Source organism: Acinonyx jubatus, chromosome B4 (genome assembly GCF_027475565.1).
Source record: "Acinonyx jubatus isolate Ajub_Pintada_27869175 chromosome B4, VMU_Ajub_asm_v1.0, whole genome shotgun sequence".
Lineage (NCBI taxonomy): Eukaryota > Metazoa > Chordata > Mammalia > Carnivora > Felidae > Acinonyx > Acinonyx jubatus.
In genome coordinates, this window is record NC_069387.1 from 44,312,911 (window position 1) to 44,340,492 (window position 27,582).

The window sequence follows — 27,582 nt, forward strand, 5'->3', positions numbered from 1 at the left end:
CTTTTTTTTTTTTTTTTTTCCAGCCACGCTTAAATGCCAGTCACAGAGAGGATTCTACAGCCCGGTCATATTTTAAGGATAGGCGTGGGTACTTGTCTGTAAACTTTAATTACGTGTTTTAAATTTTACCACACAGGAGTGAAATACCAAATCACCTTGTTCTTTTCTAGATACTTGGAAATCCTGATTACATTTGGGGAAGAATTTTCCCCGTACGCAGTGAGAACGGGCCTGAACTGAGACTCACAATTAGTTACCTGTACAATATTTTGTCTTTTAAAATGGAGTTATACGGTTGGTTCCAAAGCAGGCAGAGAAATTGCAGTCTCCACCAGCATCTGCCCAGTGACCCAAGAATCAGACTGATCCAAAACCCGATCATGCACACCTCACTATGCAAGAGCTGCTTTACGAAGAAACCAAATGTATGTGCATTTCCACCTCTTTGGCACCGAATTGGTACGTGTGTTTGAAGGATGGAAGACAAAAGCTTACAGCTTCGTCTTCCCTGCCCTCGGAGATGCCCTCCTGGCCCTCATCACCGGAAAATGTAGGCCTGTGCAAAGGTCGTCTCTCTCTTCCTCTTGATCAGGAGGCCCTCTCAGCTGTTGAACCCCACACTGTCTGCAGTGGTGCTAATTCCAGAGAGGCCGACAGAGGAGAGGCTCAGCAGCTTGGCAACCCCATGTCCCCGACCTCACTTACTCTTAGCCGCAGCTTCTGAACCAGCACCATTTCAAGGGGGCACTGACACAGCAGCCAAGTTCACTGGGGCCGGGCTGCCCTGGTGGGGGTGGCTGGCTCTGGGGCCAGAACTGGGACTGGGTTTGGGAGCCTCATCACTGGTTATGCCAGGAACCCCTCTCTGAAGCAACAGCTCTTCTCCTATGCTCTTCCAGGCTTTGCCCTCCCAGAACCGCTGGGGCTCTTTTGCCTGATGCTGGCCTTTCGCATCCTCTTGGTCATGTGAAGGAGCTGTCTCCACCTCCCGTAGGTCTTTTTCCTGTGTCTCTTCTGCCCTGGATGTGCCTTTTTCTATGCCTCCCCAAGCCGCCTAGGGAAAGTGGTTGGCTCAGGGTTTGACAGAGAGAAGACAAATAAATACTGCGTTAATAAGAAAACAAAGACAAAACAAAACAAAGCTTGCTGCTATCCACTCGATGAGACATTCTATCTATCCAAAACTTAAGAAACTTCAGGACTGTGTTCTGATAGGAGCTAAGCACATCCATCTCAGTTCTGTTCTTGAGAACAAGGTAGATGACCACGGGGTGGGTATGCAGACCCAATGGAGCCACAGAAGGATTTGTCCCCCCGGGGCTTCCACTCTCACTGAAAGATCATGATGGCATTTTAGTTGCTCTGATCTGACCCTCTGGTCATATCTCATATTTAACAACTCTCAAAAAATGTAATTACCTCTTTCCCTATGTCCCAACTACTCTGTCAATTGAATGCAATTCCTTTTGGGGAGGATTGAAACTGGGAAGCCACGTACCATGAAACTTGGCAACGTCATTCCCCGGTGGGACCCAGCCTCTTCTTCAGTCAATGAAGTGAAGTGACTAAGAGTTGGAAGCTTGAGAAGGAATAATGTTTTTCCATTACAGTAACTTCTTAGCATTCATTTTTTTTTCTTACATAATCCAAGAAGCACCTTACTTGATTGTTTATCTCTCTGAATCCTAGGAATATCATTTTTCTTAATGCTGACCACAGATTCCTGCAGATCAATATATGATGATTAGCACTCTGGCTGGCCTTGCTGCTCAATATGGTGAGGCTGGTTCAGTGTTACAACAAGCAATTCCGATGTATTCATGGGTACATGGAACCCGGGTTTCTGGCAGCCTCTCCCATCAGCCAATTCTGGCCTGCGGAGGACATCCCATCATTGAGTCTTCAGTAATGCCAGTGTTCCCCTCACCAGCACATTCATGTTGCCTCAGGAAGAAAATATCTGCAGGGATCTCCTGGGGAACATAGTGAGGCGGTGGTTTCTTGGGTCTTACCTAGTTAATCCTTTCTGACGTTACCATCTCTCTGAACTTTCCGATCCTTCTTAATACCATGTCAATGGCATTGCAGCAACTCTACCTTATACATGAGGCCAGCATTGTGTACAAGTTTCATGGAGCTTTCCCAACAGAATTTTAGGGCTGGATTTATGTGCCCTTGCCAGAATCCGAACCTAAATCATTATGGAGGGTGCCCAGGTCAACAAATTCTCCATACCCAGACGGCATAACGAGAACCTTTTGATACATCACTCTCAAGACCCGTGTCCAGTATGTTCTATTATTTCTGCTGATAATGTTAACAACATGTGCTAGTATTAGCTTGAAGCTATATTCTTTTGGAACTTACCTTATTAGGTAAGTTTGAACTTACCTTATTAGGCTGTGTTGAAACTTTGTCCTGAAGTAATGAGGAGTGGCAGGACATTTCTTGAGCAGAATAAATGTTAACTTGGCTCAAATGGAGTCAATTGAACAGTTTTCAGGAGTGGGGACGCTCTCCTGCTCTTGTAACTGGTAAGGGTTTGCCCTTGCTGGCCCCGAGGGTTCCAGGAAATCTGGACGTTTCATATTTTTAGGTTCATCCACCTAAAGAGCCTGATCTTGGGTCTGAGGGTTCCACCTTTTAACGTCAGAGATAATGATTTTAACATCATTGCCCCAGCAATTACTACCCCTCTCCTATATTATTATTCCTTTCTCTATTGAATCATTTCAATTTGCAGGCACACACTGTATCATCCAACTTAAAAACAAAACCAGTGAAAACACGAAAATTTTGTCTTGCTCCCATGTTCTGTTCTCTACTCTCCTTAATAACAAAACTTACTAAAATGTTATACATTCACCCTCTCTCTGCTCTCTCATATTGTATTCCCTCCTAAGTCTTTTCTTTTTTTTTTTTTATTATATGAAATTTATTGTCAAATTGGTTTTCATACAACACCCAGTGCTCATCCCAAAATGTGCCCTCCTCAATACCCATCACCCACCCTCCCCTCCCTCCCACCCCCCATCAACCCTCAGTTTGTTCTCAGTTTTTAACAGTCTCTTATGCTTTGGCTCTCTCCCACTCTAACCTCTTTTTTTTTTTTTTCTTCCCCTCCCCCATGGGTTTCTGTTAAGTTTCTCAGGATCCACATAAGAGTGAAACCATATGGTATCTGTCTTTCTCTGTATGGCTTATTTCACTTAGCATCACACTCTCCAGTTCCATCCACGTTGCTACAAAAGGCCATATTTCATTCTTTCTCATTGCCACGTAGTACTCCATTGTGTATATAAACCACAATTTCTTTATCCATTCATCAGTTGCTGGACATTTAGGCTCTTTCCATAATTTGGCAATTGTTGAGAGTGCTGCTATAAACATTGGGGTACAAGTGCCCCTATGCATCAGTACTCCTGTATCCCTTGGGTAAATTCCTAGCAGTGCTATTGCTGGGTCATAGGGTAGGTTTATTTTTAATTTTCTGAGGAACCTCCACACTGCTTTCCAGAGCGGCTGCACCAATTTGCATTCCCACCAACAGTGCAAGAGGGTTCCCGTTTCTCCACATCCTCTCCAGCATCTAGTCTCCTGATTTGTTCATTTTGGCCACTCTGACTGGCGTGAGGTGATATCTGAGTGTGGTTTTGATTTGTATTTCCCTGATAAGGAGCGACATTGAACATCTTTTCATGTGCCTGTTGGCCATCCGGATGTCTTCTTTAGAGAAGTGTCTATTCATGTTTTCTGCCCATTTCTTCACTGGGCTATTTGTTTTTCGGGTGTGGAGTTTGGTGAGCTCTTTATAGATTTTGGATACTAGCCCTTTGTCCGATATGTCATTTGCAAATATCTTTTCCCATTCCGTTGGTTGCCCTTTAGTTTTGTTGGTTGTTTCCTTTGCTGTGCAGAAGCTTTTTATCTTCATAAGGTCCCAGTAATTCACTTTTGCTTTTAATTCCCTTGCCTTTGGGGATGTGTTGAGTAAGAGATTGCTACAGCTGAGGTCAGAGAGGTCTTTTCCTGCTTTCTCCTCTAAGGTTTTGATGGTTTCCTACCTCACATTCAGGTCCTTTATCCATTTTGAGTTTATTTTTGTGAATGGTGTGAGAAAGTGGTCTGGTTTCAACCTTCTGCATGTTGCTGTCCAGTTCTCCCAGCACCATTTGTTAAAGAGACTGTCTTTTTTCCATTGGATGTTCTTTCCTGCTTTGTCAAAGATGAGTTGGCCATACGTTTGTGGGTCTAGTTCTGGGGTTTCTATTCTATTCCATTGGTCTATGGGTCTGTTTTTGTGCCAATACCATGCTGTCTTGATGATTACCGCTTTGTAGTAGAGGCTAAAGTCTGGGATTGTGATGCCTCCTGCTTTGGTCTTCTTCTTCAAAATTACTTTGGCTATTCGGGGCCTTTTGTGGTTCCATATGAATTTTAAGATTGCTTGTTCTCGTTTGGAGAAGAATGCTGGTGAAATTTTGATTGGGATTGCATTGAATGTGTAGATACCTTTGGGTAGTATTGACATTTTGACAATATTTATTCTTCCAATCCATGAGAAGGGAATGTCTTTCCATTTCTTTAAATCTTCTTCAATTACCTTCATAAGTTTTCTATAGTTTTCAGCATACAGATCTTTTACATCTTTGGTTAGATTTATTCCTAGGTATTTTATGCTTCTTGGTGTAATTGTGAATGGGATCAGTTTCTTTCTCTGTCTTTCTGTTGCTTCATTGTTAGTGTATAAGAATGCAACTCATTTCTGTACATTGATTTTGTATACTGCAACTTTGCTGAATTCATGTATCAGTTCTAGCAGACTTTTGGTGGAGTCTATCGGATTTTCCATGTATAATATCATGTCATCTGCAAAAAGCAAAAGCTTGACTTCATCTTTGCCAATTTTGATGCCTTTGATTTCCTTCTGTTGTCTGATTGCTGATGCTAGAACTTCCAGCACTATGTTAAACAACAGCGGTGAGAGTGGGCATCCCTGTCGTGTTCCTGATCTCAGGGAAAAAGCTCTCAGTTTTTCCCCGTTGAGGATGATGTTAGCTGTGGGCTTTTCATAAATGGCTTTTATGATCTTTAAGTATGTTCCTTCTATCCCGACTTTCTCAAGGGTTTTTATTAAGAAAGGGTGCTGGATTTTGTCAAAGGCCTTTTCTGCATCGATTGACAGGATCATATGGTTCTTCTCTTTTTTGTGTGTGAATGTGATGTATCACGTTGATTGATTTGCGAATGTTGAACCAGCCCTGCATCCCAGGAATGAATCCCACTTGGTCATGGTGAATAATTCTTTTTATATGCCGTTGAATTCGATTTGCTAGTATCTTATTGAGAATTTTTGCATCTATATTCATCAGGGATATTGGCCTGTAGTTCTCTTTTTTTACTGGGTCTCTGTCTAGTTTAGGAATCAAAGTAATACTGGCTTCATAGAATGAGTCTGGAAGTTTTCCTTCCCCTTCTATTTCTTGGAATAGCTTGAGAAGGATAGGTATTATCTCTGCTTTAAACGTCTGGTCGAACTCCCCTGGGAAGCCATCTGGTCCTAGACTCTTATTTGTTGGGAGATTTTTGATAACTGATTCAATTTCTTCGCTGGTTATGGGTCTGTTCAAGCTTTCTATTTCCTCCTGATTGAGTTTTGGAAGAGTGTGGGTGTTTAGGAATTTGTCCATTTCTTCCAGGTTGTCCAATTTGTTGGCATATAATTTTTCATAGTATTCCCGATAATTGTTTGTATCTCTGAGGGATTGGTTGTAATAATTCCATTTTCATTCATGATTTTATCTATTTGGGTCATCTCCCTTTTCTTTTTGAGAAGCCTGGCTAGAGGTTTGTCAATTTTGTTTATTTTTTCAAAAAACCAACTCTTGGTTTCGTTGATCTGCTCTACAGTTTTTTTAGATTCTATATTGTTTATTTCTTCTCTGATCTTTATTATTTCTCTTCTTCTGCTGGGTTTAGGCTGCCTTTGCTGTTCTGCTTCTATTTCCTTTAGGTGTGCTGTTAGATTTTGTATTTGGGAGTTTTCTTGTTTCTTGAGATAGGCCTGGATTGCAATGTATTTTCTTCTCAGGACTGCCTTCACTGCATCCCAAAGCGTTTGGATTGTTGTATTTTCATTTTCGTTTGTTTCCATATATTTTTAAATTTCTTCTCTAATTGCCTGGTTGACCCACTCATTCGTTAGTAGGGTGTTCTTTAACCTCCATGCTTTTGGAGGTTTTCCAGACTTTTTCCTGTGGTTGATTTCAAGCTTCATAGCATTGTGGTCTGAAAGCATGCATGGTATAATTTCAATTCTTGTAAACTTAGGAAGGGCTGTTTTGTGACCCAGTATATGATCTATCTTGGAGAATGTTCCATGTGCACTCGAGGAGAAAGTATATTCTGTTGCTTTGGGATGCAGAGTTCTAAATATATCTGTCAAGTCCATCTGATCCAATGTCTCATTCAGGGCCCTTGTTTCTTTATTGACCGTGTGTCTAGATGATGTATCCATTTCTGTAAGTGGGGTGTTAAAGTCCCCTGTAATTACCACATTCTTATCAATAAGGTTGCTTATGTTTATGAGTAATTGTTTTATATATTTGGGGGCTCCGGTATTCGGCGCATAGACATTTATAATTGTTAGCTCTTCTTGATGGATAGACCCTCTAATTATTATATAATGCCCTTCTTCATCTCTTGTTATAGCCTTTAATTTAAAGTCTAGTTTGTCTGATATAAGTATGACTACTCCAGCTTTCTTTTGGCTTCCAGTAGCATGATAAATAGTTCTCCATCCCCTCACTCTCAATCTAAAGGTGTCCTCAGGTCTAAAATGAGTCTCTTGTAGACAGCAAATAGATGGGTCTTGTTTTTTTATCCATTCTCATACCCTATGTCTTTTGGTTGGCGCATTTAATCCATTTACATTCAGTGTTATTATAGAAAGATACGGGTTTAGAGTCATTGTGATGTCTGTATGTTTTATGCTTGTAGTGATGTCTCTGGTACTTTGTCTCACAGGGTCCCCCTTAGGATCTCTTGTAGGGCTGGTTTAGTGGTGACAAATTCCTTCAGTTTTTGTTTGTTTGGGAAGACCTTTATCTCTCCTTCTATTCTAAATGACAGACTTGCTGGATAAAGGATTCTCGGCTGCATATTTTTTCTGTTTAGCACACTGAAGATCTCGTGCCAATTCTTTCTGGCCTGCCAAGCTTCAAAAGAGAGATCAGTCACGAGTCTTATAGGTCTCCCTTTATATGGGAGGGCACGTTTATCCCTTGCTGCTTTCAGAATTTTCTCTTTATCCTTGTATTTTGCCAGTTTCACTATGATATGTCGTGCAGAAGATCGATTCAAGTTACGTCTGAAGGGAGCTCTCTGTGCCTCTTGGATTTCAATGCCTTTTTCCTTCCCCAGTTCAGGGAAGTTCTCAGCTATAATTTCTTCAAGTACCCGTTCAGCACCTTTCCCTCTCTCTTCCTCCTCTGGGATACCAATTATGCGTATATTATTTCTTTTTAGTGTGTCACTTAGTTCTCTAATTTTCCCCTCATACTTCTGGATTTTTTTATCTCTCTTTCTCTCAGCTTCCTCTTTTTCCATAACTTTATCTTCTAGTTCACCTATTCTCTCCTCTGCCTCTTCAATCTGAGCTGTCGTCGTTTCCATTTTGTTTTGCATGTCGTTTAAAGCGCTTTTCAGCTCCTCGTGACTGTTCCTTAGTCCCTTGATGTGCGTAGCAAGAGATTCTCTGCTGTCCTCTATACTGTTTTCAAGCCCAGCGATTAATTTTATGACTATTATTCTAAATTCACTTTCTGTTATATTATTTAAATCCTTTTTGATCAGATCATTAGCTGTTGTTATTTCCTGGAGATTCTTCTGAGGGGAATTCTTCCGTTTGGTCATTTTGGATAGTCCCTGGAGTGGTGAGGATCCGCAGGGCACTTCCCCTGTGCTGTGGTGTATAACTGGAGTTGGTGGGCGGGGCCACAGTCCGACCTGATGTCTGCCCCCAGCCCACCGCTGGGGCCACAGTCAGACTGGTGTGTGCCTTCTCTTCCCCTCTCCTAGGGGCGGGATTCACTGTGGGGTGGCGTGGCCCGTCTGGGCTACTTGCACACTGCCAGGCTTGTGATGCTGGGGATCTGGCGTATTAGCTGGGGTGGGTAGGCAAGGTGCACGGGGGCAGGAGGGGCAGGCTTAGCTCGCTTCTCCTTAGGTGATCCACTTCAGGAGGGGCCCTGTGGCAGCGGGAGGGAGTCAGATCCGCTGCTGGAGGTTTGGCTACGCAGAAGCACAGCGTTGGGTGTTTGCACGTGAGCAAGTTCCCTGGCAGGAACTGGTTCCCTTTGGGATTTTGGCTGATGAGATGGCGCTGGCGAGCGCCTTTGTTCCCCACCAAACTGAGCTCTGTCGTCCGGGGGCTCAGCAGCTCTCCCTCCCTTTGTCCTCCAGCCTTCCCGCTTTCCGAGCAGAGCTGTTCACTTATGACCTCCCAGACGCTAAGTCGCGCTTGCTGTCGGAACACAGTCCGTCAGGCCCCTCTGCTTTTGCAAGCCAGACTCGGGGCTCTGTTTGGCCGGCAGGCTGCCCTCCGCCCGGCTCCCTCCCGCCAGTCCATGGAGCGCCCACCGCCTCGCCGCCCTTCCTACCCTCTTCCGTGGGCCTCTCATCTGCGCTTGGCTCCGGAGACTCCGTTCTGCTAACCTCTGGTGGTTTTCTGGGTTATTTAGGCAGGTGTAGGTGGAATCTAAGTGATCAGCAGGACGCGCAGTGAGCCCAGCGTCCTCCTACGCCGCCATCTTCCCTCTCTCCTCGCTAAAATAATTTCTAAAAGAAAATACGAACTGAGCTTTGGAACATTTCAGGCCTGGCATGGAATGCAGTTTTTACACAAGTGTCTTGTGGTTCAGAAATCCGATTTCACAGCTTATCTTCCGTTAGATGAAAGTGTTTACGGTGTGTCTGGAGCTGGAGTAAGTTCCCGCGCGGGTGCCCAAGAGCAGGGGCCTCCTCTCTCCTCTCATTAATTTGCTGATGCCTGCACTGACGCAGTGGTGTGATACCGGGGAGAGAGCCCTCCTAAACCTTTTCCACGGAACCTAGCTTCTGTCCCTACACTTCACTAATATTGCTCTTGCCATTGGATCATCAATTGCATCCATCTTGCCAAAACCAATGGTGACTTTGTTTTCCCAATTTTACTGTTTTTCTCAACATCATTTGAAAGCTGACCCCTCCCTCCTCCTAACACAATGACATTCTTTGCTTCCGTTCAACCAGACATTCCGTCCTTTTTTTCACATCTTCCTCAGAGCTCTTTCTTGTCTTCTTCTGCTGGTCCTTTCTCTGTAATTTAACCTCCAATGATTTGAATATCTCAGGGTTTAGATCTGGTGTCACTTCTGTATAACTTTTTTAGGTAATCCCATTTATATGTTGATGATGTCCAAATATTTATCTGTTATTTCAATCCTTAGGTACAGATTCATATATTCAGCTATCTATTTGACATTTTCACTTGGTTATTTCATAGACCTCTAAAATGTTAAATGTTAAAAAAAATAGTTTTTTTATTTTTGCCCTCCCACCCCTTATTAACATTTGCCACTCCATTTTAGGTGGCAGTGTCGTCTCAAATGCTAACGTAAAAACAATCTAAAAGTTTTCGGAATCTTCTTTTTCTTCAATTCCTTCCCTTCATCTAGCCAAGTAATAAGACTGATCTGCTTTACCTGTACAACATATAGAATTCATCCATTTAAAAAGGTCCTAACTCAGGGCACCTGGGTGGCTCAGTCGGGTGAGCGTCCGACTTCAGCTCAGGTCATGATCTCACGGTTTGTGAGTTGGAGCCCTGTGTCAGGCTCTGGGGCTCAGAGCCTGGAGCCTGCTTACGATTCCGTGTCTCCCTCTCTCTGCCCCTCCCCCATTCATGCTCTGTCTCTCTCTGTCTCAAAAATAAACATTAAAAAAATTTTAAAAAATTAAAAAATTAAAAAAAATAAAAAGGTCCTAACTCAGGGCGCCTGGCTGGCTCAGTCAGTGCACCCTGTGACTCTTGATCTCGGGGTTGTGAGTTAGAGTCCCATATGGGGTGTAGAGATTACTTAGAAAAATAAAAATATTTAAATTTAAAAAATCTTGAGGTGCCTGGGTGGCTCAGTGGGTTAAGCGCCTGACTCTTGATTTTGGCTCGGGTCATGATCACACAGTCGTGGGATCGAGTCCCACATCGAGCTCCAAGCTGAGCCTGGAGCCTGCTTAACATTCTCTCTCCTTCTCTCTCTGCTCCTCCCCCACTTGTGCACAAGCTCTCTCTCTCTCTCTCTCTCAAAAAAAAAAAAAATTAAAATTAAAGGAAAGTAAGTGTGTGTCTCTTAAAAAAAGAGTCTTAAGTCTATTACCACCATCCAAATCTGAGCCATTATGATTTCTTACAGGGACCACTTACTATACTATAACTTACTAGTTGGTCCCCTTAATTGTACTCCTCCCCATTCAACACATACCATATCTATTCTTATAACCAAAGTAAGCTGAAGTCTACATATAAGTGAAATTATATTACATATAGTTTCAATTCCTTCGATGTCTTCCCATTACACTTAAAAAAATGTTTTTTAACGTTTATTCATTTTTTGATAGAGAGAGACAGAGCGTGAGTGGGTGAGGGGCAGGGAGAGAAGGAGACACAGAATCGGAAGCAGGCTCCAGGCCTTAAGCCATCAGCACAGAGCCCCACGCGGGGCTCCAACTCACGGACCATGAGATCATGACCTGAGCCGAAGTCAGAAGACTGAGCCACCCAGGTGCCGGTTCCCATTATACTTAAATCTAAATTCCCTCTGATGACCTACATGGCTTTTTACAATCCTGCCAGTCACCCCTTTCTTTGGTCCTACTCTGCTCTTCTTCAAACACTTGCTCCTCAGGGTACTGGCACTCACCAGGATATTATTTGTCCAAGATGGCGCATGACAGGGTTATAATTGTGACTCAAGTTTCGGCTTGAAATCTCAGTGTCTCAGGTAGGTCTAGTCTGACTACACTATGTAAAGCAATTCCTCTCCTCCAGTTATTCTCAGTTGCATCAGTCATGACTTATAACCCTGAGTTTGTTTACTTGATCGTTATCAGTCTTCCATAATGTTTTCCATGACTATGCATTACGTGAGAGCATGGACTTTATCACATTTCACCTGTATTTATAGCACCCAGGGTCATGCTTAACACGCCGATGTTCAACGTGTGAGTGTGTATGTACTTATTAAATAAGAAATAAAAACAAGAAGGAAAGGGCACCAGGGTGGCTCGGCCACTTAAACGACCGATTTTGGCTCAGGTCATGATCTCACGGTTTGAGAATTTGAGCCCCGCGCGCGGGGCTCTGTGCTGGCAGCTCGGAGCCTGGAGCCTGCTTCCAATTCTGTGTCTCCCTCTCTCTCTGCCCCTCCCCCCCAAAATGAATAAACAAACAAACAAGCAAACAAAAAGAAGTAATTTGTCTGCACTTTCTGTAACCAGTTGGCTACGTTCGTTCTCTTAGAGTAAGCCTAAAAAACTCTACTCCAAACACCAGGAGTAAAAGAAGTAGTACAGATGCTTCTTTCAACTCAGAGTTATTACCATTTTTGCATGATTTCTCCGAATTAATATAATCTCAGAAGCTAAACCACTTGTTTTGGCTACATCATTTTCATCCTCAATACGCCAGTAAGTGGAATTATGTATAGTAAGATATTCCTAATATGGCTTCTATTTCCACCTTAGTATCCTTTGCCTGGCTGTTATTCAGAGAAATTGGATACTGAGGTGTTATTTTTGTAATGTGAGTAGATGATCAAGTTTCTAGGGTCCACAATATGAAGACATCAAACATGAAGTTTCCAGGATTTCCTTTAGCCCTCAGGGGTTTTTGTTGTTGTTGTTGTTGTTCCCTTGCCTAATAAATCTAAATAAATTGGTCTCTGCCTAGGTGGGTGGTGGGGACAGGTACTCTTTAAGTCAATATTGAAAAGAAGGTAAGCTTCGGTTTATGCATCTAATTGTCTATTGTTTCTTTAACTTACAAGGCAGTCAATATACATCTTTTTAAATCTATCGGTTTAATCAATATGTATCTTGCACTGTCAGATTCAGAGAAGAAAGATTAACATATGAAACTCAGGTGGAAGTAATTTTTATTTTTGCCAGAGTTATTGATGAGAATATTTATAAACATTTTCTGTTTTCCGCGCAGTTTGTGGCTACTCAAGGCTGATTAATAACAGGGTCAATCCCTCCGCAATATCCTTTCCGCAACATAAATGACATGCTGTTGTTGAAGTTTCCCAAGTAGAAATTTCATAGATAACTTATGTATGATCCAAATAGTATTCTGGAATGTAGAGATGCTCCGTATTGAATCAATGTCTCCTTTGACAGTTTTGACGTTTTAACATCTCAGTACCTAAGTTTTTGATTGAAGATCTCATCTTATGAGGATATCACGACAATCAGTTCCCGCTATAGTCCTAGTCTGCTAAAAGCAAACTTACGCGTTGTTTGGGGGGAGAAATATACTTCAATAAGCAATAAATAGTTCTTTTTTTAGCCAACCTTGTTTTATAGAAACTTTCTATATAAACTCTCCTTCTCTCACACAGACAGAGAATCTTTCATTCATCTATAGTCTAATTTTTGAACTTGCTGTGACAGTATTTATTTTAATCACAATACATATCTTGCTTGTGTTAATAATCAGTATTAATTTCTGCCGCATTCCTAGAATTACATAACATTTGATTAAGGCTGTCACCATAATGAGCTTTTTCCAAAGGTGGAGACTAGTCAGATGATCTGAGAAAAATAGTGTAAGTAGGATCATGGGGACTGAGTGAGTTGCTTTTCATAAGAATGCAAATAACAAGGGGATGCTATTACAGTTGTTCTGAATTCATTGTACAATTTTGCATCTAGAGAAATGATTTAGACATAACTATGAAAATACTCTCTCCTCTGACAGTTGATATTAGGATATTAACTTTTATATGTTCTGAAACATGTTTAAAAAAAAAAAATTCTGAAGGGAAGGAGAGAGAGAGAGAGAGAGAGAGAAGAGCAAGAGACAAAGAGAAAGAGGCAAAATCGTCTCTACATGGGATTTCCTAAGTTACAACTATAGTTACATTAAATATATTTAAGAGTAATTAACCATATGAAACCAACATTAATGCAAGAACTGAAGACCGCTAAGAAACATCATGTCTTCTTTCCTAGTAAATGATAGCCTTCAGATCCATTTGTGGTGATTAGTGATTTCTTCTTTTTAGGATACACTTTACTTTCCACAGCACCCTTAGAGACGCCTGCCGTAATTTATTGTTCCCCAGAATTAGAATCAATGAATGGCTTGGATAGATGAGAGCTATCAACTCACCAATCATCACAGCTAATTCAGTCTCTGGCATAAAGTAGCTGGAGGTGGCTACGAGAAAAGCCAAATAGTAAGCAATGAAAAGGAGGAGGAAGGAGATGACAGCTTTCATGGCTCCCACATGGGCTTCTATGCTGGGGTCCCTGCACCCCGTGGCACTGACCTTCATCTGCCTGGTATGTCTCCACAGGGAGAGGAGCAAGAGGAGAAATGAGATCACGGACACGGAAAAGGGGAATAGTGTCAACAGGTTGAGGCAAATCTTGATGGAAGCATATTGGGCTTTATTTACTCTGCATTTCACAGTTATGTTTGTTTTCTTCTTTACCTTAACACAAGACCTGAAATCATCGTTCAGATTCTCAGAGACAACAAGGCTAATGAACACAGAGAAGGCCAAGCATCCCAGCAGGATCTTAGGAATCGCACTGTCAATTTTCCACTTCATCCAGAGGAAAAGGGGATGGAAGAAATTCGCGATCTTGAGGAAATAGAAAATGCTGAGGCAGGTGGCAAACCAGACATTTAGATGGTTGGTGAGCGTCCAGAAGAAGTCAATGATTCTCATTTTTTTACCGGTAGTATAGACATCTGGATACAGCCCCAGTATAAAATAGTCTAATAGTATGATACATAATAGACAAATTCTGGATATGGCCAGACTTGTGAGGATTAAGTCAATGGAGGCAATCTTCCTATTCTTGATCCAGTTCATGCAGTTTACCAATCCAATGAATGCATTCCCTAAAATCCCCATTGCAAATTCTCCAGCTGCTATGAGCATCAAGGTGCTCTCCACTTTATCCAGCATGGTAAAATACAGAAATCTCCAACCGTTCCTAGTTGGACTGATGTAGTTTGATAAGTACACCTACTTCTTAGACTTTGTTGTAATTTTCTTTACCTCTCTTATTGTAGTCTCTCTTGGGATGGAGACTGGAATGATAGGTAAAGACTGAAGCTATGATCATTAAATCCTTATCAGTCTTGAGAAGTTAATGTGATTGGTAATCCCTGGCCTGGCCACCTCCTGTATCACGTGTATGTAAAACCTGTATCAGCAGGTTTTACTTTTCCACACATGGCCAGTTTAGGCTGAGCTACATTTTAGGATGCAAATTAGACCCGTTCCCTTTCATGATCCTGCACTGTCTTTCTAAGGCTATGTTTTTTGTAAGCTTGGGATTCATTAATCTGTGGCACATACTGGTAACCTCAGTAGGACTACTAGATTTAGCAAATAGAAACACAGGACACCCAGTTAAACTTGAATTTCAAATAAACAATGAATGATTTTTTTTTTTTTAGCGTATGTACTAATCACATGAGATTGCTGAAGTTCAAATTTAATTGGGTATCCTGTGTTTTATCTGGCAAATCTAACCTCCAAAGATTTTCTAGCAAATAGAAAATGGGCCAAAATCGAAATTCACTTTGCAAAATGGTAATATTGATTACTACTAAAAATCTAAAGTTTGGGTTAACATTCAAAACCATAGATTTTCAGGGAATTTAAAAGGTTAACACTAAATATAGATTATTTGGTTCTAAAAAATATTTTAGCTCATTTATCTTGGTTGTTCAGATGAACATGCACAAGGTTTCATATCATAATGCATTGTCTTATTAGTCAAGTGACATTTAATGGTCATTTAGTTTGTGATGTTATATTTATTTTTATTTTTTTAATGTTTAATTATTTTTGAGAGAGACAGAGGGAGAGACAGAGCACGAGCAGGGGAGGGGCAGAGAGGGAGGGAGACAGAATCTGAAGTAGGCTCCAGGCTCTGAGCTGTCAGCACAGAGCCTGATGTGGGGCTCGAACTCACAAACCACAAGATCATGACTTGAGCTGAAGTCAGACGCTTAATGGAATGAGCCACCCAAGCACCCCTGTGATGCTATATATGTATATATATAATGAGATGAAGGAGTCATAATAAAAAACAATATCGATTACCTTTATATTTTCCCTTTTCGTTTAAAAGGTACTCAAGGGCAGTTGTACACATGAAAGAAGAGAGCAAAATCCTGTGTTTTGATCTACCCTCTGCCCTCTGCCATGCCAAATTGTATCTGAGAATCTACATCCTTAGCTCTTCTAGACTATTTGGCAGGAGACCGATGATGAAACTTACCTCATTCCTACGGACGAACTCTTACCTTTATGCAGCTTCTCTAAATTTAGAGTTACTGAGAAACACTTTGCAACATAGTGTTTCCACGGAATAATTCTAGGGGTGCTCATACCTTCTTTGGGAACACATATCTTCTCATCCATCCTCAAAGGACAACCCTTCATTCCTGAGATGCAGCTCTGATTTGGGGGGGGCGGGGAACATGCCTCATTCTGTAGCCATCTTCACAGATGACTGCTTTCCTCTGAGCTTAGAAATGATCCCTGACCCAAGCACATCATTTCCTTTTCCATAGTGTCCTGGTAAATAAAGGGACTTCAGTAACTATAATCATACCTTTACCGAAATAAATTTTAGAATACGTTTTTTGTTTGTTTGCAAGTGAGAGTAGATTTTATACATAGCTGTGTAGTATAGCATGGAATTTATGGTGCCGGTACTATGAAAGCAGGATGAAAGTTCCTTGAAAGATTAAAAATACAACTATCATATGATCCAGCAAGCCCGATTCTGGGTATTTATCTAGAAGAATTTAAATAATGGAGTGCTAGGGTGGCTCAGTTGATTAACCATCCAACTCTGGATTTCGGCTCAGGTCATGACCTCACAATTTTGTGAGATCGAGCCCCATATTGGGTTCTGCACCGACAGTGAGCCTGCTTGGGATTCTGTCTCTCCCTCTCTCTCTCTGCCCCTCCTCCATGCATACTCTTTCTCTCTCTCTCTTTCTCAAAATCCATAAACTTAAAACAATAAATAAATTGAAATCGGGGTCTCAACGTGATATTTGCACTCACATTTATTGCAGTATTATTCACAACAGCCAAATGTAGAAGCACCCTAATTGCCCCCTGACATATGAGTGAATAAAGAAAATGTGTTACATACAGACAATGGATTATCATTCACTCTTAAAGAGAAGAAAATCTTGCAATATGCAAACACACGGGCGGACCTGGAAGACATTGGGCTAAGTGAAATAAGGTAGTTACAAGAAGGACAAATATTGCCCAGTTCCACTCATATGGGTATCTAGAATAGTCAAATCATAAAAGCAAACAGCAACACAGTGGCTGCCAGGGCCCGAAGGGACATAAGAATGGTGACTTGCTATCCGATGAGTATCAAGTTTCAGCTATGTGAGAAATATAGGTTCTAGAGATACGCTCTACAATATTGTGCTTACAGTTAACAACTGTTAACCATACTTTGTACACTTAAAGATTTGTGAAAAACGTAGATCTCATATTACATGCCCTAACTACGATTAAAAAAAAAAGAAAAAAAACAGTAAAGAAAACAGAAAAAAATTTGTGCGAGAGGGTTTGGTCACCAGCTTACTACTTTGAACCCCGCTCATCGTCGGTGGAGGTATTTCAAGCACTGGAGATACAGAAAACTAAATATGGAGGAAAGGACTGCAGACTAATGGAGGGAAACCTTCCCAGAAGCACTAGTCTTATAAAATATTTATTGCATCTAAACCTGCAGAAGAATTTAAAGTTCGTTTCAGTGAAGAATTAGCAGATATTTTGCAGAATACACTAATTTATCCCATCAAGAGAACATCAGTTCTTCTGTCTCGTACAACAAATAGCGTCTGAAATGCTAGGATATTAGAAATATAGTTGATTAAGTGTATATGCATAAGACTGTAAACATTGGGACTTTACAGAGTGAATTTTACATCATCATATGCAGAAAAATTGATAATCTTCAGGCAATTAATATTTTAGTTATAACAAAAGGAAATGAGTAGATTGAAATAGACCAGAATTTGACATAGCCGATGGCGGGAGCTGAAATGCACAGTCATTATCGGAACAGACGTGAATTTAGACGTGCCAGATCAAGTGTTTCAGTGCTACTCTAGTAACGAAGGATTTGTTGTTCACAGTAGAATGAGGTTTTTGTAGTGACTCTTTATTTTTCTTCTTTTTGTGTGCGTGTAATTTACTCTGTATGTGTTAAGGGCATACATTGCTTTTTTACTGATAGCATGTAGTTACTCTACAATGTATGCTAATTTCTTCTCAATGAATTGCTTTTCTAGAGTCTTGAGTGGTAAGAGCCCTTGCAGGTCTTATTAAGAAAGGAACCTGAGCAAAGCAGTCTGATTGATATTACTTACCCCATCCTTTTACCGAGATTCTGAAGAGCACTTAAGAATACCCTTAGAGAGAGATGCTTGAATGAGTTCTGTTCCCATCCTACTGCTGCCTGGACAGCAAGTTGTTTGTACAGAAACTTAATTTCAAGGAAAATGAATAGGAGGTTCCAGAATAAGGTCCGCCAGAATATATTATGTAGGAGACAACCTAAAGCCTCACTCACTTGGGAGGAGACAGATACATAACTGGGAAACTGAACCAGACATGGGACAGGGGAGATCCGAGTTCCTAGTTAATAATCCAAATGGGAATGACCCAACAGAGCCACCAAGGGGGCAAAATTAAGGGTCAGCAATGAAAATATGTGATAGGGAAAAAATGAAAAAAAATCAGTGCAGTTCAGTGCACTCTACCATGGGCCAAAGTAAAATCTTAAAAGAAAGTAACTAGGCAGTACATGCCTAACCTCTGCAGTAAGGCGGCAAAAAGAGTAAGTGTGAGCTCTGAAATTCTCAGAGGAAAGAGTGAAGGTGAGAATCTGGGGTGTAAAGACACAGAAAGGATATATACATTCATGTGCTAATAGGCCTCAAGAACACTTCAAGATGTGTACCCAAAATAAATGGGATAACAGGACGAAACAAGAATGTATTTTTTTTATTAGGCAACAAGATTTGGTTTTCAAGTTTACGTATAAAGCTAAGGTTTTACATCATGCAGGCCGTTTTGCCATATCTTGGCATCCTGATAGATGCCTGCCTCAGCTTGTTATTCCCAATAATTAAAATGAGTGAATGACCAGAAGGATAGAGAATTGGTATAGCTTCTCCAAACATCACAGCGAACTTGCTTTCTTTCATAAGGTGGCTAAAAGTCGCCAAAAGGGAAACCTCATAACACACAAAAAGGAGGAAGAGAAATGAAGTCATAGTTTTCATGGCTCCCGCCTGGGCCTCTGTGCTGGGACCTCCACAGCCTGTAACACCGGGTTTCATTTGCTTGACATGTCTGTAGGGACATAATTAAAAGAAAAGGTGAGATCAATGACACAGTCCATGGGACAATTGCCAACAGGTTAAAGAGGGTCAGCGGGTTGAAGAATTGACTCTTACTCACATGGAACATTTCAGCGCAGTTACTTTTATGTTCTGCAATTTTATGAAACTCCTAATCATAATTTGGTGTCATTGCCAGTAGAAGGCTGACCAAGGAGGAGATGGCCAAACAGCCCAGCAGAATCCAGTGAATCACTCTGTCCATTCGCTCTCTTCAGCCAGAGAAAAAAATGGGTGGGAGAAGTTGGCTATCTTGAGGAAATAGAAAACATTAAGGCAGGTGGCAAACGATATACTTAAGTAGTTGGCAACTGTCCAGACGATATGCATGATGGCTTTGTAGTTTAGCATTTTCATAAAAATCTGGGTAGAGATATCATTATGATGATATTTACTATCATTATACAGAGCAAACACATTCTGGAGATGGCTAGCCTGGGGAGGATATAGTCAGTTGAGGAGATCTTTTTCTTCTTAATCCAGTCAATCCAGTTTACCAGTCCAGTGTATACATTCCCCAGAATTCCTATTATGAACTCTCCAGTTATTATGGTCATGAAGATGTTGTCTTCTGTACAGAGCATATTGGTAGAGAGAACACCCTGGTCTCCATTATCACTGCAGATGGGCTAATTTACAGATTCTCAGTTGAAGGGTGGTAATAAGTTCTTCAAGTCACGAAATAATGTTTTCTTTTCATTCACTATTTGGATTTTGATATCATTCCAGGAGTACCAAGCTCTCTTTGGAAATAGGATGGCTTCTACATTTGTGAGGACTAAACCAACTGGTTGCTCCAAACATTTTGACTAGCTTTGAGCCTGGGCAACTTATAATCATCACCCTTTTAGTGAGTGGTAAGTGAAATGTTTGGTTGAAAATGCTCTCATACCCATTAAAAGAGATTCGATTTCATGAATTTGCAACAGGCTTCTTGCTATTAAGTTTTGAGTACTCCGTTCGACCTGTTGAACTGAGTTTCAAATAGGGAGCCACAGACAGCAAAGAAAAAAAACATGTATTCCATAAAAATCACAATGTGTAAAATGAAAGTTCATTTTCATCACCATAAATTGTAGGCCAATCAAGAGTCAGGTTTCCTGGCTCTTGGAAATGAATTTTAGTTTTGGAAATGATCAGTACAATTGGATTAGAGAAAATTAACATTCAGTCAGAGGATAATAATTTTCATTTTCATATAAATGGTTAATCAGAGAAGGATATGATACCAATCTAATTATACATGCTATAGTGTTATTAGTCAGGCAGGCACGTGGCAATATTTACAAATATTTTGCCTCTATGCAGTTTTTTAATAGAAGTGAAAGATGCTAGATTAAGATTTGCTAGTTTCATTTCATTGAATGTAGGAAATGCTCCCCGTCTGAAATGTTCATCCCAAAATGTTGTCTCTTGGATAATAAACATTTTCATATAAAATTAAGGAAGCACACTTTATTCTCTTTATAATCAACTCTTTTTATAAGACTTACAACCTTACATTCTACATTGTAGTCATTTCTCCTGATGGGGCAATCACATTTTTAAAAATGTTAACCGAATAATGTTTTCAGGGAATAAGACTAATTCTACTATCAAATTGATTTATTCTTTCTTGGGAGACCCATTCCACAATAAATTTAAATCGAAGTAATACAAATCACAGAACGAGGGTTCTTCTTCTTGTATTTAAGTACTTAAATAATGTAAATAACATATGTAGTATATTTCCTATTTCTATTGCATAATGTGTTACAGGAAAGCATGAAATTAATAATTTAAGGAAACCTAGTTATCTGTAAAATGTTACCAGAAACAGAATAGGAAAGATAATGATGCTAAGAGAGAAAAAAAAAAACAACAAACAAACATGTCAAAGATTCTTGAGTCTAGAAGGGTAGAGAAAACATTCCAAAGAATCTTTGAGAATTGACCCTAAAGCTGGGTGGTTTTGATATACATATCCCTTAACTGTAGACCCCACACTCCTTTTCCTGGTCAAACATTTTCTTGAAATCACATCTCTTTTCCTACATTATATTTCACCCTAGAGAGGGTCTCACCCAGTGTTTTATCTCCTTCCTTAATGGGACAAATCATTCTAGAAATGGAGGGGGTAGAGCAGAAAAAAATAAGAACTGACCTCCCCTGGCTCAGAAGAAGTACAGTTTCTTGTAGGATCGATTTTATAGGAAGGGCTGATATGTTTTAAAACCTCTTCCCCACAGCAACAGGCTGAAATTCTTCTGCTGCTTTTTGAGCTCAAGGTTTTTACCAGAATATGACAGAAAGGAGAACCTCTTTGCCTTAGACTCATCTTTCTTGCAGACATAAGGAAATGCACGGGGCTCAAGGATAACAGTTGACTTAAAGTTAAACAAGATGGAAATGTGAAGGAACACAAAGGGAAATTTAGAATAATGATAGATATGCATGACTCTTAACAGCATACAATTAAGCAAATGAATGTAATCCCCGGGGAGAAGGGAGAGAGTCTTTTGTTGATTTCTTTCTCCCCGTATTCAGGATTCTCTGTGGAACAAGAGGTTTCCTTCTTTTGTGGAAGCCCTTCACACACCTTAGCACCTTCAGAAAGGCCTCCCTCAGCTTGCTGTTGCCCATGATCAGGATGAACGAATGGCTTGGTGGGAAAATGACAGTGACTATGCCACCAAACATCAGCACTAACCGTCCTTGAGGAATCAGGAAGCTAGAAGTGACTACAAGAAAGACTGCATAGTACATGATGAAGAGAAGCAGAAAGATGGTCACTGCCTTTATGGCCCTCATGTGTGCCTCTGTGCTAGAGTCCCTGGACCCGGTGGCGTAAAGTTTCATCTGCTTAGTGTGTCTAAAGAGGGAGAAAAGTAACAAGACAAAGGAGATTAGGCACAGAGCAAAGGGAACTAGAGCCCCCAGTTTCAGGATAATCAGTTTGAAAGCGCTTGGGGCTTTACTCACTCTGAATTCCCAAGTTATGTTTTCCTCGTGATTGACTTCGACGTGACCCCAGGATCCCTCTTTCAAAAAGACACTAATAATTATGGAGGTGAGGAAGGACGCCGGAAAAAGCCCCAGGACGACTCTGGTAACGTTTAGCTTCAGCCAGAGGAACACCGGGTGGGATATGTTGGCTATCTTCAGTAAGTAGAAAATGCTGAGGCAAGCAGTGAACCAGACACTTGAATGGTTGCTCAGTGTTCAGAAAGCATCCAAGGTGTTTATTGTCTCATTTTGAGCATACGCATGTGGAGAGAGCAGCAGAACAAAGCCATCTGCAGATATCACACACAACACACAGATTCTGGAGATGGCCAAACTCACCAGGATGATGTCAATCACGGAGCTATCTCGCCTTTGGAGCCAACCAGTGCAGTTAACCAGTACAATAAATCCATTTCCCCAGATTCCTATAGTCAATTCACCAGCAATCAAGACCATATATATTACCTCCACTGCACTTGGCATGTCAGCAGAGTTCCTGTCTGGGATATCATCGATGATGGTGTCTGCTTTCAGCTGACCAGTGAAGGATGGTGTTTAAGTCTACCACTGTCGTCCTGCCGGGTAGTTGTCTTTTTCCGCCCTCTTTGTCGGCATTGATCCAGGTCAGTGAGATAGCCAGGTCTGCCCCGGGTGACAACGGCCTGCCTGCCGACTCCACTGTTTGACCAGTCCTGGCTCTCAAGTGAAGAGATGATTGCAAGCCTCTAAGATGCAAATAAGAATGGATCTGATTTCTTGGATTTGCACAACCTTTCTCCTTTTAAGCTCCGTATATTTTGGAGTCTTTGAATTTAAGCTTTAGACCAGGAACTGCAAGAAAGAATCAATTACTTGGAAAACAATGGATCCAATTTAATTCGGAGATGTGGCAACATGACCACCTCTGATGATTTGCAAAGTACCCCCACGTTATGGTCCATTTTGTGCAAATGCATGTTTGGGAGATTAAAAACGATTGCTAATTTAGAGTGTAGATAGTTAATGTGACTAATTTCAGCCTTACAGCAATGTATTCACTTCATTAATTAGAATAACTCAGGTAGGGCAGCTGTGGTTTTCAATTTTCTTGTAAGGACGGTTATTTTATTTCCAGCTCTTTTGCCCGGGAATGGGGAAGACTGAGCACCGGAGATATTCGAGTTGTGCCTGTTATAACACAGAATTTCACCTCGGAATCTGTACTTGTATGCAGCCGATTATGCTTTGTTAAAATCTGAGTGCGATCTTCCTTATAATGCCTCTTTAATAACGGATACCAATTCCGAAGACAAAACATACTTGATCATATTGCTAGTATTTGTGTGCATTTTTGGTTGTTTCGTGATTTAAGACACATAGCATCTAAATCCACAAAACAATAAACCAAGGTATAGTAATATTCTCTTGCACTGACTTTAATGTTTCACCAACTTAACATGTAAGCTGGAGGCTTCTAGGCTTTGCTATCACTGGAAGGGCTGCTCTGTCAGAGAAAAAGGGCTTGAGGTGATGATCTCAAGCAAATGCCCAACCTCATTTGTATATGTGTTTTACGTATGTTGGTGACAACAGACCCTGAGTCTAAGACATTGAGGACTGGAGACGAAGAGTGCCACCCATTAGGTGGGTTAGGAGTCAAGTACCTTTTTACATATTTAAAAGCCATTTGAATTTTTTTTGGTGGACTACTTACATATTTGCTCATTTTTCTACCCTTTTAATGAATTTCTATGGTGTTTATACTTTAGAGAAATTAGCACTTTTCTCATGTTCTGTATCGACAATATTTCCCACTTTGCCATTTGTATTTAGCCTTTCTGCGTATTTTTTATTTTTATTTTTTTAATGTTTATTTATTTTTGAGAGTGAGAGTGACACAGCATGAGCAGGGGAAGGGCCGAGGGAGAGGGAGACACAGAATCGGAAGCAGGCTCCAGGCTCCGAGCAGTCACCACAGAGCCCAATATGGGACTCAAACTCACAAACCGTGAGATCATGACCTGAGCCAAAGTCAGTCGGCTCAACCAACTGAGCCCCTCCATGTATTTTTTAAATGTAAGCAAAAGTTTTCAAATTTCATATAGTTCTATTTATCAGTCTCTATGACTTCTGGATTTTGAATTATAGTTGGAAAATTTCTCCATTGAACTTTTCCTGTATTTTTCTCTATTATTTTCATGATTTGCTTTTTTTTTTTTTTAACAACACAACACTTAAAAAACAATTTGGGAATATATATGTATGTATATCTACATTATCAAGTGTGGATCCAACTTGACTTATGGGTCCAAGATGGCTATCCACTTGTTTCAATTATATTGATTTGGTAATCCATCTTGCACCCCTGCTTGAGATGCCACCTCTATTTAAATGATAATTTCCCAGGGCACCAGTTGAGGATCTGACTTTGGCTCCGGTCATGATCTCTCAGCTTGTGAATTGGAGCCCCCCATCGGGCTCACTGCTATCAGCCTGTCGGCACAGAGCCTGCCTCAGATCCTCTGTCTCCCTCTCTCTGCCCCTCCTACGTTTGTGCTCTCCCCAAAATAAATCAATATAAAAAAATTGTTTTAATAAAATAAAAAATAAGATAAATGATAATTTCCCTTATGTATTTGCAGATGAAGTGGCTACTGTTCTTGTCTTTTAATGCATTAGTAATGACTAAAAGGACTGTGAGTGGCATGGCTATTTCCACCTGCGTAAGGAGAACTTACGACAAGTTGAGATTTTAAATTTCACCTCCTGACAGTCTGAAAACCAGAGGTCTGTGGTGGCCCTGAAAGATTCACTTGTTTTCTATGGCTGCAAGTCAGATCTAAAAGTTAATTGTGTAGATAAGAGATTTACCATACCAGATGTATTCACAGACTCATCAAGTCTCATCGAATGAAATTTAGAGCAATGATGGGAAACGAGTAGGACCTTAAAACTGGGAATCAGGATATCTAGGTGCACTTGGATAAATAAAGCTGAGAATCTCAAACTCCTTTCTGGTGGAGGCAGTCCACCTTCCCATGTCAGAGGGAATCTGCCTCATTTCGCTTGAAGACCCTATAGCAACCTCACCCGGGAAAGTTACCATGCAAAGCGATGCTTATTTCCCTTAAGACCCACCTCAGTCACCATTTTTGTCTCTAGACTCAGAACCAAGGTCCTACTGCAGCGAGCTCCAGGCAGTGGGGGAGAGGACAAAGCGGGAAGATAATTACAAAATCTGACCAAGAGGGAAAACATTTCAAAAGAATTGCAAGATTTCACTCATTTATGTTGGCTGACAGTCAAAGCACACACGTAAGAACGGACTCTAAGGATTTCAGACCAAAGAGGATAGATCCCAGCACTGGATCTGGGGCAACATATTGATATAGCTGCCCCTTTATAGAGTCTAGGTTCAGCATGTTCACTTGTGTCATTTCTCGAAATCTCTTGGGATCGGAAGCACTCGAACACAAACACAGCTAGGCAGATGTTCCTTTAAATTCATTTTCTTTTCCTCGTTGAAATACTTTGTACCGTTCTTTAGAATCTTACATTCTCTGTTGACATTTTCTCTTTAATTATGCTACTGATTATTGCAGGTCAAGTCAGGCAAATGACTATATTTTCCACATGTATCAAGAATGGAATGTTGCCATACTGGTCTTATTTTCAGACAGCTCGTATTTTTAATTATTCGCTGACTTCATCTACCCCCTCCCCACCCCCACACACACTCCAAATCCCGCACTATGTCCACTGCAATTCACAGTAAATCATCAGCCAGAAACTTATGTTCTCATTCATTTTTCTGACAGTTCATTTTACCTTCTTTGTTTGAACTCAGAAGGTCTTAAACTTTGGCAGATTGGTGAAGACTGTGATGTCTTCAGAATAATTTTTTTAAGTGAACAAAATGAAAATACATGGAATTTTAGAGGAATCCAGATAAATTAAAGTATATATATTATATATATTTATGTATATTTAAGTCATCTTTATACCCAATGTGGGGATCAAACTTATGACCCCAAGATCAAAAGTCTCATGCTCTTTCAACTGAGCCAGCCAAGTGCCCCAATTAAAGTATATTTTTAATGCGATATGGTCATTTCTGTGCTTCTCTTTTCATCTGGCAGAAAGAGCAGTAATAAAGGTAAACGATAATTTGAGGTCTCTCAAACAATAGTGATTTGTGATTTCTAGAAGTAAAAATCACAGGTACTGCTAATGTTTCTATGATTGCTACCTGCATTCATAACTAGAAAGAATGCTATGTTTAAGCTAAACGTTAATGAAAAGGAAGATATAATTGGGTGCCCGGACAAGTTCATAGACCTCTCAATTTTATCCATAGATGCCTTATTTTAAGACCTCACATTATGCTCAGTGAAATGAGTCAGGCAGAGAAATACAGATACTGTATGTTTTCACTCATATGTGGATCCTGAGAAACTTAACAGAAGACCAGAGGGGAGGGGAAGGAAAAAAAAAAAGTTAGAAAGGGAGAGAGCCAAACCATAAGAGACTCTTAAATACAGAGAACAAACTGAGGGTTGATGGGGGGTGGGAAGGAGGGGAAAGTGGGTGATGGGCATGGAGGAGGGCACTTGATGGGATGAGCACTGGGTGTTGTATGGAAACCAATTTGACAAGAAATTATATATATATATAAAATAAGGCCTCACAACTAAATCCTGACTCTTCTCTGTGGACATTGCTTCCTCTGCACCCTTTCAAGTGGTAACTGTTCTCCCTCTCACACCCCATCGTCCAACTGAGGCGAAGCTGGCCTAGGTGTTTCCTTTCTTTGTCACTTTGAAGAGCTCATTCTCCCTACTTCCTCACAAATCACCCAGCAACTTGGAATCTCCTGTCCTCTATCTATACATTTTTGCAGTGTAATATTGCAATCATTCACCAGCCCTCCTTTTACTTTAGACTTCAGTCTATAGTTAAGTGTATTAGACTTCACCACCATTCCTTTTGCCAAAGTTCCCCCAACCATGTCTTAATTAGATAAAGTCAGCCTCTAATCTATTTCTCATGAAGGGCTAGTAGATACAGTATTTCCTGAGTCCTTGTATGTTAAAAGCATCTTCCCTTCCCCAACAACCTTGGTACTTGGAAGACAGTGTGGCTAGTCAGAATATTATTGGCTCACGCTTTTTTCCTTGCGCTTAGTGTAAATTTTGCTCTCTTCCTGTTGTGGACGAATGCTGTTGAGAAGCCAGATATCAGGTTTTATTCTTTCCCTTTCGAGTGACTTGTTTTCTTTGCCTGTTTACTCAGAGCCGTTTATCTTTACATTTAAAGTCTAGCATGATGAGTAGGGGTATGTCTCTGAGCTTACCTTTCTGGAACGGTTTTCCCATGTGTGCTGTCATGCCAACATATGGCGTCAAGAAATTTATTTTCTTTTAATGTTCGTTTATTTTTTTAATGTTTATTCATTTTTGAGAGAGAGCTGGTTGGGGAGGGGTAAAGAGGGAGACAGAGGATCCAAAGCAGGCTCTGCAATGACGACAGAAAGTCCAATCTGGGGCTCCAACCCACAAGCCAAGAGATCGTAACCTGAGCCGACGTCCGACTCTCAATCGACTGAGCCACCCAGGCGTCCCTTTAAGAAATTTATTTTTAAAACGCTTTCTTAAATCCTCTTTTTAAGTATTAGCCTATTTCCTTACTTTGTTTTTTCTCTTCAGGGAGCCAGTTATTTGTTTACGATGGCCTGCTTTTTCATATTTGCCTTTTCCTCTTTCATATTATTGTCTTTTACCATTTCTGTGTTCCTTCCTCCTTTCTCGTGTCTATCTTTTTTTTTTTTTAATGTTTATTTATTTTTGACACAGAGAGAGACAGAGCATGAACGGGGGAGGGTCAGAGAG

The 27,582-nt window shown here is 40.7% G+C and overlaps 3 protein-coding genes and 1 pseudogene across 3 annotated transcripts; 1 reads left to right on the forward strand and 3 right to left on the reverse strand.

Moving 5' to 3' along the window:
* Positions 1–548: 548 nt before the first annotated feature.
* Positions 549–2,904, forward strand: LOC113592966 (ATP synthase F(0) complex subunit C2, mitochondrial-like; annotated as a pseudogene).
* Positions 2,905–13,301: 10,397 nt separating this feature from the next.
* On the reverse strand, positions 13,302–14,237 carry LOC106965698 (taste receptor type 2 member 7). Its single transcript, XM_015061780.3, has one exon. The coding sequence runs from the start codon at positions 14,235–14,237 to the stop codon at positions 13,302–13,304; it is 936 nt and encodes a 311-aa protein (XP_014917266.1).
* Positions 14,238–18,362: 4,125 nt separating this feature from the next.
* Positions 18,363–19,430, reverse strand: TAS2R8 (taste 2 receptor member 8). The gene is given in 4 exon segments (XM_015061781.3): positions 18,363–18,686; positions 18,688–18,944; positions 18,947–19,095; positions 19,098–19,430. Coding segments are annotated over 4 exon segments (927 nt in total). The 5' UTR covers positions 19,315–19,430; the 3' UTR covers positions 18,363–18,382.
* Positions 19,431–21,160: 1,730 nt separating this feature from the next.
* On the reverse strand, positions 21,161–22,355 carry TAS2R9 (taste 2 receptor member 9). The gene is given in 1 exon segment (XM_015061782.3): positions 21,161–22,355. A coding segment is annotated over 1 exon segment (1,014 nt). The 5' UTR covers positions 22,199–22,355; the 3' UTR covers positions 21,161–21,184.
* Positions 22,356–27,582: the final 5,227 nt, after the last annotated feature.